This window comes from Eucalyptus grandis, chromosome 4 (genome assembly GCF_016545825.1).
Source record: "Eucalyptus grandis isolate ANBG69807.140 chromosome 4, ASM1654582v1, whole genome shotgun sequence".
Lineage (NCBI taxonomy): Eukaryota > Viridiplantae > Streptophyta > Magnoliopsida > Myrtales > Myrtaceae > Eucalyptus > Eucalyptus grandis.
In genome coordinates this window covers 1049651-1059426 of record NC_052615.1, presented here as the reverse complement: position 1 = coordinate 1059426, position 9776 = coordinate 1049651, and the positions used below count along the sequence as shown (strand labels likewise).

Sequence of the window (9776 nt, the reverse complement as noted above, 5' to 3'; positions counted from 1 at the left end):
GCGACCAAGGGTTCTTCTGGGCAGGCCGGCGGCTCTGGCGAAATTGAGCTCCTGAAGGAGTCAAAAGTCGAGGAAGGGTAGGGGGAGTCGAGCAGGCAAAGAGAAAAGGAGGAAGGAAGTCGAGGAAGGGTGTAGGAAGGAGGAGGAAGCCAAGCAAAAGGAGGATGAAATTTGTGGAGGGTGGGGAGGTCTTCAGGAGGAAGTCTGAGGACGACGAGGGAACTTTTCACATTCCCTTGAGAAAATTGGGGAACCCAATGTGAGTGTCTGCCCCTCGAAAGCTCAAGAACACTAGAGAGGCCGAGCTTGTTTTCCCTTGCAGGAATTTGTAAGTGGACACAAATAGTGTTATAACAATTGCTAGGGCATTCATTTTCTTCTTTGTTTGTAACATTTCTTTTCTCTTTCGGATTTAAGTGTGAAAACTTTACTATGTTGCAATTCGTCTTCTTAACAATTCAAAGTTAAAAGCAACTCTTGTCTTTTATCATTTCATTATTAGCCTACATGTTCGAATAAACAAGCATAGTGACATAAAATTCATTGTTCTTTTTTTTTTTTTTTTTTTTTTTTGAGCAAGACATAAAATTCATTGTTGAGTGATTATAACTGGTACAGAAATCATGACAAGGCGGATCTCAATTTTTTCAATGATACCATAACCACATGTCAAACATTGTTCGTGGTAAGTCCAGTACTTATTGGTTATATTGAAATGTGATGTAGTTAGTCCCAATACCTATTACTACACCATATTCCTTAACCAACAACAGAGACATCTATTTCGTATGTGATTGATGGCAATGTTTGTGAATGACTCAACACTTACTTGATTTTCAAGGCAAAACGTATCTGCCATCGACATCCAACTCCAACTCCTATCCATGTCTATGTAAAGTGAGTAACTTCAGTACTTTACATTACTAACACGAACTAAATATTCAGGGTAAAACGAATCTACCAACAACAATAGTCCTAGGCAGAAAAAAAAGGGCAAATATCTCACCTCTAGCCGCAAGAAGCTTGACAAACGGATGAGGAGCTGTAAGAATCTCACCTCTATGCGCAACCGCGAGCTTGGCAAAAGGGGCTGCAGGTGGTGAGAACTGCAAGGATAGGAGATGAGAGAGAGATTCCTCAAAAACAAGACTGCAGGGGAGATGCGGTGATTACCTGAGTAAGGCGAGCATTAGCAAGGGATGACATGGACGAGGGAAGAGCACCGGCCAGCAAGTGCCCTTCAAGGGTGCGCTGACTTGCGACCAGAGAGAAACCGGTGATGGTACGCTGACGGGATGAGACCTTACGTGTTTTGGCAGACATCTTGGCAATCCAAAACCGGCGAGTGGCGAGAGGCAACGAGTGGCCATGCGCTGCTGGAGGGTGAGTGGAAACCGGGAACCCAAAACAAGGCCTCTCATTCTCTTCTTCACATAATCAAATAGTTCCTTCTCTCTTTTCGATACATTCAAGTTACTAACTAATCATGCAAGTGTCATTGAAAGGTTTATTATCCTAAATTAGCCCTAACCACTTTAGAAAGGAAAAAGAACAACTAAGACAAAGAGATGAGACTTTTCTACTTGTGCATGTACTTACAAAATAGCAGCATCCTCCATATAGACTTCACACGTGCGGCAACCGTGCAACATCCATGCGGCACTTGTGCCCAAGATCCTCCATGAGCCAGATTTTGAATCAAGTTCAATTCCAAAAAACTAGTCCACTAAGACTGAACTACACCTTGAATTATGGAGGTCGAACTTGGGACCTCGATGCCCAAGCCTTGGTCCTCGGTGCTTGGGCCTAGGTCCATTAAGGCTGTGCTCATGACCTTGGTACTAGTGCCCTTGTCCCCAATGCTCAGGTCTATTGAAGCCGGGACACTAGGATCCTCAGCTTTGACCTCAAGGCCTGGGCTCGGAGGTTGTAGGCTTGAGGAAACTATATTTTAACAACAAGCTTTTGGGCTTTAGGGAAATATGTTCTAGTTTTTCTCTTGATTGATAACCTGCCTTATGTCTTTGATAATTGCTTCGACATTTTAAGTGGAATGCATTGAGTCAAGGATCTTTCCAAGCATTTTGCTGATATTCTGAAGGTTTCTCTGTTCTTATATGCAGTTAATTACGGCTAGCAATTGCAGGCACTCCTTGCTTTTCAAAAGCCATTGCAACTAATGCAGGAGCAGATGGCAATACTGTAGAGTAGAAAACCCAAACATGCAGTTGGGAAATTGGTTACAATGCAATGCCGGCCAAATATATCGAGATTGGATATGGAAAGCCATATAGTTTCTTTGAATTGCTTAATGGCAGTCACATTTCTGCAAACTGTGCGACATGTGAAAACCTCTCTTTGATGTACATATTGTTTGAAAAAAGCATTGTTTAGCCAATGTTCCCTAGTGTCTTATTCCTTGTACTTTCTTTTAAGTGGACTACTTTCATTGTTCAAGTTAATATTACCATTGCTATGGTTGTTATTATTTAGTATCCAAAGAACCTATTTTTTTTATATTCTATCAGGTCTTCCTCCAATGAATGCAATTCGAAGTAAGAAATTCAACGACTGGAATGTGTCATTGATTCGTGACCAAGGTGCGGTGGTGGTGACAGAATTGGAGTGTTCAAATTGCTAGAGATTATTCTGTGCACAGTGTAACATGCTATGGCATGTGGGGTGGAGTGTCAAGAGAATAGGGGTTGAAGGGGGAAGAAAGTGAGGGAGGACATAATGTTGATATAGTTGGCTAAGAAGCAGAATTGGAGGAGGTGCCCTAGGTATAGTTTCTATGTTCAGAAGATCGATGGTTGGGCGTTTGTGAAGTGCAAATTGGTTTTGCTTATGGCTCTTCCTTATATTTCTCTAACCAAACAATTCATGTAAGTTGGTTTTGCTTATGACTTTTGCTTATATTTTCTTAACCAAACAGTTCGAGTGAAATTTGGAAAAACTCATATGAACTTACCACATGTTAGACCCTTTGACCCGATATATCTTGATGCTTGCTTGTACACGTGGCGCATCTTGCCTAGTGCACTCTAAAACAAAAAATAATAAGAATAAAAAATGTTAAAAAAATCGATTTTTTTTTAAATGAAAGAAAAAATAAAAGGAAAATGTATTTGATGAAGGAAAGTGAGGTGAAAGAAGGTATGAAATTTTTTAAATTTTATCGATTTGGTTCAACTAACCGAACCGACAAAAACCAAATCGGTTAAAAAAGTTTCAGTTTTTAATATTATCCTAACCGAATGAGTACCAAACCAGAAAAAATCGAACTTATTGATTCAATTTGGCTTTCGGTTTGGTTTTTGACACCCCTATTGCTTACCATGCAATGCTAAACACTCTTAGAAATATACCCACACTAAAACTTATAATACTTCTTTAATTAGTCGCCTTAGCAAAATCCAAAAAGAAGAAGAAGAAGAAGAAGAAGAAGAAGAAGAAGAAATCAACAAGCAGAATTTATTTTAATTATTTAAAAAAGAAATAAACTCATAAATAAATAAAAAGATATTATTTATAGAGTAGAACCCAGTCCTCTCTCCATTTTTCACCATCTCCCCATTGTTATGGAGAATGATAAGATCCTTCCAGAAGAGAGAAAGGAAAGCAATAAAAGAAATAGAGACCATAGGAGCAACCGCGACTATCATATTCGCTTGGGGAAATCCGATGGTAGATCGAATAATTTAAGGGTTCCCATCGTCTTGTTTAGAAATTCAGAGATAATAAAGATGATGTTGGTGGGAAGGCAATTGCATGGGAAATACCAAGTAGGATAGAAGACAATTGCATGGAAGATTAGGATAGAGCCAAGGCGGAAGAACCCCGGGTTGATCTAAGGCTTTCCCCCCACCACCGCCAATCCTCTCTCTCTCTCTCTCATCCCCTAGTGTATTTTCTCGGCATTGATCGACGTTGGATCATCTAAGAACCCTTGGGAGGTGAGGTAGCTAATTGGTTAGCACTAATGCCGGAAGTTTTTTTATTTTTAAATATCTTTTATGGGTGAAGGCAATGAAGCTCTCGCTGAGCGCAAACAAGGGTTGCGACCCTTGGCCAGATCAAGGCAATGCCAGCCTTGCTATGGCCTTACCGGCCACAATAAAAAATAATATAAAAATAATATAAAATTTTTAAAAATATATAAAAATGATATTAACAATTCTTCACATATGACAACTGGCATCCACATCAGCAAGTTTTAGCCAAAATGGATCAGATGGATTCAATTGCCAAAATTAAATGTTTAGGATATGATTAGTACAAGTGCAATAAGTTTTTGACACTTTTGGTAATTTTCCCCATACATGTGCGCGCGTGCGCATTTTTGTGACTACCCGGTTTATGGATTGTAGATCAACGAAAGATGCCACTGGTAATGTGAACTTATTTTGAACTGGATTGACAAGTTCACGTAAGTAGGGAGTCGTGTTTAGAGACAGTTTTGAAGGATGACTGAATTGAGTAATTTTATCATCATAAATTGTTTGATTATGTATATTTCTAATCGTTAGAATTGTCAAAAGATGTTTCATGTTCGGGTTAATGCTGCAACATAAACGCAAAAGATAAGTAAATGTGTGTGTATATATATAGTCTTCGGGAGAGAGAGAGGAATAAAGAACGTAAAAGAGGAGGCAAGATGATAAATGGTTGCAGAGTCTGCAGAGGAAAGTCAAATGGCCACTTGGGGTCCACTGAATGGACAAACTTATTTTTTCACGTGGTCGCCGCTGCGTTCCCACCGGAGACGACCCTAGCAAATTAAGCTCCAATCCAATTGTTGGGCAGAAACCCTAAAATTAGAACTAATGCACTGATTATGATAAATGTGTGCAGAAGACTGAATATTGGGCCTCGGAGTTTTTTTTTTTTTGGTCGAAATTGGGCCTACCGTGCAGCTCTTGGGCCCAGAGTCTGCACACGTGTATCTCGGTGTCTCTGCTTTCAGCGGAGGAGCAAAGAGGCAAAAACCCTAATCCAAAGGTTGGGCAGAAACCCTAAAACTCGCTTCTTTTCCCTTCTCTTCTCTCATCGCCCTCTCCCGCGAACCCCTGGCCCTGGACCCCTCTAGCTCTTCAATTCCCTTCACCAACCTGGGGAACTCGGCGTCCTTGGAGCACGTCTTGTGGGATCGGAGCGAAAAGAACACCGGTAAAACTAAGCCCTTGTCTCAGTTTGTGTTCAATGATATGGCGTGCTGAAGGAAAGTTAAACACGACAGACAAGCACAAGCTTCGAGCTCTTCAATTCGCTAGGGTCCTCCTCGACTAGAAAGCTTCGAAGGAAAACATAGTCTGATCGTCGTAGAAAAAGGGATATAAGGGAAGTTACGAACCAAAAACAAACGGAGAATGAGTGCCCTTGTCCGATTGCTATCATCCCAGAAGGAAAAGATAAGCGCGGCCCCTCGGAAGTACGACGTGTTCTTGAGCTCCAGGGGTGGAGATACTCGCACCGGCTTCGCGGATTTCCTCCACAAAAGCCTCTCGGCTACTGGGCTCCGCGTGTTCAGAGACGAGGACGGCAATCAGCAGATTGGCCCAGAGGTTCTCCAGGCCATCCGGACTTGTAGGATCATGATTCCCATCGTCTCCGAACACTATGTGCATAGTACATGGTGTCTCCGTGAGCTCACCGAGATTATGCGATGTCACAGTAATCACGGCAAATCGGTCTTCCCTGTATTCTATAAAGTGAATGTTGCTGATTTAGGCCGCCAAGGCGGTAACTTGCGTAGCTCTGGAGATGCTTTATGTGAACATGAGATGATGCCGTGCAGGCGAGAAGAAGCGCAAGAATGGGTAGAAGCGCTGTGTTCTCTAACGAGGATTAGAGGATGGACGTCACAGGCCATTGCTAATGGGTATTTATGTCTCTGTATCTGCGAATCTGAATTGGAAATCGTGCACGTATATGACGTCAATGTCTAACTTTCTTTTAGGGATATGTTCAGTAGAAGTCCTAAAACTTGTGCAGAAAGTGCAATTGAGTCCTAAAACTTACAAAGAGTTCAATTAAGTCCTAAAACTTGTCCAGAAAGTGCAATTGAGTCCTAAAACTTACAAAGAGTTCAATCAAGTCCTAAAACTTGTCCAGAAAGTGCAATTAAGTCCTAAAGTTAACACCGTTAAGAAAGTTAACGGAAATTGCGCCGTGGCGGCCGACGTCATATTTGAAATGATTTTTTATTTTTCAAATGGCTTTTTAAAATTATTTTTATTCAAAATCTTTAAAAATTAGATTAAAAACTAAAAAGAAAATCTAAATTTATTTAAAAAAAGAAAAATCTAAATTTATTTGAAAAACAAAATTGTTCAAAAAAAAAAAAAAAAAAAAAAAAGGGCGGTGGACTTCCGCCGCCGCCCATCGCCGGAGGGGCCGGCGACCGTCGCCGCCAGGGCGGGCGATGGTCGCCGGCCCCGGTGAGGGCCGGCCACCCCGCCCAGGGCTGGCGACGGTCGCCGGCCCCTCCGGCAATGGGCGGCGGCGGAAGTCCACCGCCCTTTTTTTTTTTTTTTTTTTTTTGAACAATTTTGTTTTTCAAATAAATTTAGATTTTTCTTTTTTTAAATAAATTTAGATTTTCCTTTTTAGTTTTTAATCTAATTTTAAAGATTTTGAATAAAAATAATTTTAAAAAGCCATTTGAAAAATAAAAAAATCATTTCAAATATGACGTCGCCATCGCCAGCAATTTCCGTTAACTTTCTTAACGGTGTTAACTTTAGGACTTAATTGCACTTTATGGACAAGTTTTAGGACTTAATTGAACTCTTTGTAAGTTTTAGGACTCAATTGCACCTTTCGGGACAAGTTTTAGAACTTGATTGAACTCTTGTAAGTTTTAGGACTCAATTGCACTTTCGCACAAGTTTTAGGACTTCTACTGAACATATCCCTTCTTTTATATGCATGTGTGCGTGCGCGCACGCGCGCATATGCAGGCATGAAGGAAAGCTGGTAAAAATGGTTGTCGCAAAGGTTTTGAATGAATTAGAGATGAGCCGGATCCAACGGTCTTCCATGTTCATAAAATCAGGTATCCTTCCGGTACAATTTGAGCCATTCTCTAAGTTGACCTTAGACCGGTTTTCTTCGCTCTTTTTAAAATTACTTCTGACTTGTTGCCCTCGTCATCACTTGCAGTTAGTCATTATTTTTCGGAGAAAAAAGGAAGGGAAAGTAAATGCCAAGTCTTCTTGAGCTTCTGTGGTGCCGATACTCGATATAACCTTGCTGCTTACCTTCACACCAGTCTCGTGGCCGAAGGAATCCAAGTTTTTAAGGACGACGATCCGTCTCTCATAGGTAAAGATGTTGTTCATGAGATAGGCAATGCCATTGACCACTGCAAAATATCCATTTCGATTCTCTCAAGCAATTATGCGTCCTCTCAATGGTGTCTCGAGGACCTAGCTCATATAGTTGAATGCAAGAAAACAAAGGGGCAAATGATATTGCCCATCTTCTATAAAGTGAACATGTCGCACGTGCGAGACATATCGCATTTGTTTGGAAAGTACATGGTTCAACATAAGGAGCTGGTCGACAAAATTACTTATGAGCGGTGGGAGCGAGCTCTCAAGGAGGTTGGCTGCTCCAGAGGATGGGTGTCGGAGTATATCGCCAATGGGTACGTTATTTTCATCATTCCTACCAAAATAGACAGAACTACTTATACCAGTTAGAGCTTAGTTCCATTTTATTTATCAATTGGCAGGCATGAAGCGGTACTTGTGCAAGAGGTCGTGAAGGAGGTTTCGAGGTTGTTGAACAATCCCCAAACGCACGATCCCCGTCCCCATCCACTGAATATTGATTCAGTCCTGGAGTTAGTAGCAACTCAACTTATTTTTGCAACAGTATTTTCCTCGACGATCAAAAGTGTCATCCTTTATTGTTTATAATTTGCATAAATTTTATCAAGACTCACGAGTATTTTTTTTGGAGTTAAGAAGCATGTTTCGTACGTTACGTTGTGTAATGTGTTTAATTAGCATGTCATTTTTTTGATTCAAATGTGAAACGATTGATGTCTCATGTTTGGATTTGACAACTCGATTCTGTTATGGAGAGAAAAGCGTGCAATTGAGTAATTTTATCATCATAAATTGTTTGATTATGTATATTTCTAATCGTTAGAATTGTCAAAAGATGTTTCATGTTCAGGTTAATGCTGCAACATAAACGCAAAAGATAAGTAAATGTGTGTATATATATATAATTTGCTTCTTTTGTTGGATTTACATAAAACCCTAGGTTGATCAGAGTTTTCTTACTACCGGGGTGAATGATTACTGCATTTTTATTGCGTGTATCCGATGCAGTGCCGAAAAATAGTGTCTTATTTCTCTATGTACCAGCGGCAAAGAATATGAGGAAGAGACAAAATAAAAAAGGGAAAAAAAAAACACAGAAGTTAGCTGCCAATTGTTTTGTTCAGATGACTTAAGGGATGCCAAAATCTTAAATTATGGACAAGAGCAAAACATATGAAAAGATAGTGTATAAATTTCATTCGCAAAGCAAAAGAAAAAAGTCTCGCTTCAGCTTCATATCTTAGAATTGCTTTAAACCAATATCATCGCACACTCAAATTTTCATACGGATTGTTAGAGTATCAACGTCACTTGTTTATGAAATTTGTGTACTCTTTATATTCACATATGTATTGCTTCCCTCCATTTAAAAGTTGGAATTTTTATGTTGAATTCTTTAGAGTCACGTAATGCTTAAGGTTATTTAACATGTGCAGTGCAGCCCATGTATTCGTGAAATTTCAGGTGCTGGTTCTTAATCTATCCAGGCGGCTCGCACGTCCACTTACGAGCTGGAGCAAGTTTTGCAAACTTACGAAACCGAGAATAATGGATGTCTTGTCAGGTCTCCATCTGAAGGGAAGAATCCACTGGTCCTAGCTCGTACTAGTTTTCGGCTACGATGAACAAGTGACAAACATGGGACCAGCATTGGGGCCCACCTGATTTCAGGTCGTCGCTTTGCTTTTCATTTTTCCAAATTCATCGTTTAATCATCCTCAAGCCAACAAATCCATCCCCGTCCCCAAAGCTTCTCGATATAATATCATTCACCACCAACGTTTCGGTTAAATCTTTTAATTTTATTCTGCAAAAAAAACGGGCGAAAAGCTCTCGAACTGTGATGAATCCAGATTGGTCAAGGCGGGGGACAAAACTGACTTTTTCCCTTCCCAATTAAAAAGAAGACTAAAGGGGATGTTTTTCTCGACATATTTGATACATATCAGGAATAAGTGACCCAAAAAAAAAAAAAACTCCAAATTATGCCCACTGCATTTACCCTGAACTTTTTGTACTTACCTTGAGATTTTGTTAAATGATTTTTCAGTCAACACAACGTAATACGTGGGCGTCATGACTCATGTCAACACTATACCTTTTTGGCATCCATATAGACAAAAAAAAAAAAAAATCAATGGGGGTAAATGCATTGCACAGTTATAAGTTTGGTTGTTTTTCGTGTCACAAAAAAAAATTAAGATAAATGTGTCGATGGGTAAAGTTTAAGATTTTTTGTAGCTTTTGTATTTATCTATTAAATTGTTTTACTAATAACATTTTCCCACATGGAGCATTACGGGATCATTATCAATTTATTTGAGAATTTATGACGTATATATATATATTTTTTTGTCAGTTCTACTCTATTCCTACTTTACACTCACGCGCGACTTGTCTGCTGCCCGCTTGCGGGGCGTGGGAGTGCGGCACCCACTC

The 9776-nt window shown here is 40.0% G+C and overlaps 1 protein-coding gene across 1 annotated transcript; it reads left to right on the top strand.

The window, feature by feature from the left end:
- The first annotated feature begins 5369 nt into the window (after positions 1-5369).
- On the top strand, positions 5370-5948 carry LOC104442446 (disease resistance protein RPV1-like). The gene has a single exon (XM_039311468.1). The coding sequence runs from the start codon at positions 5370-5372 to the stop codon at positions 5946-5948; it is 579 nt and encodes a 192-aa protein (XP_039167402.1).
- The last annotated feature ends 3828 nt before the right edge of the window (positions 5949-9776 follow it).

Coding starts and splice junctions, on each gene's coding strand:
- LOC104442446 (XM_039311468.1), top strand. CDS start 5,370: ATGAGTGCCCTTGTCCGATTGCTATCATCCCAGAAGGAAAAGATAAGC.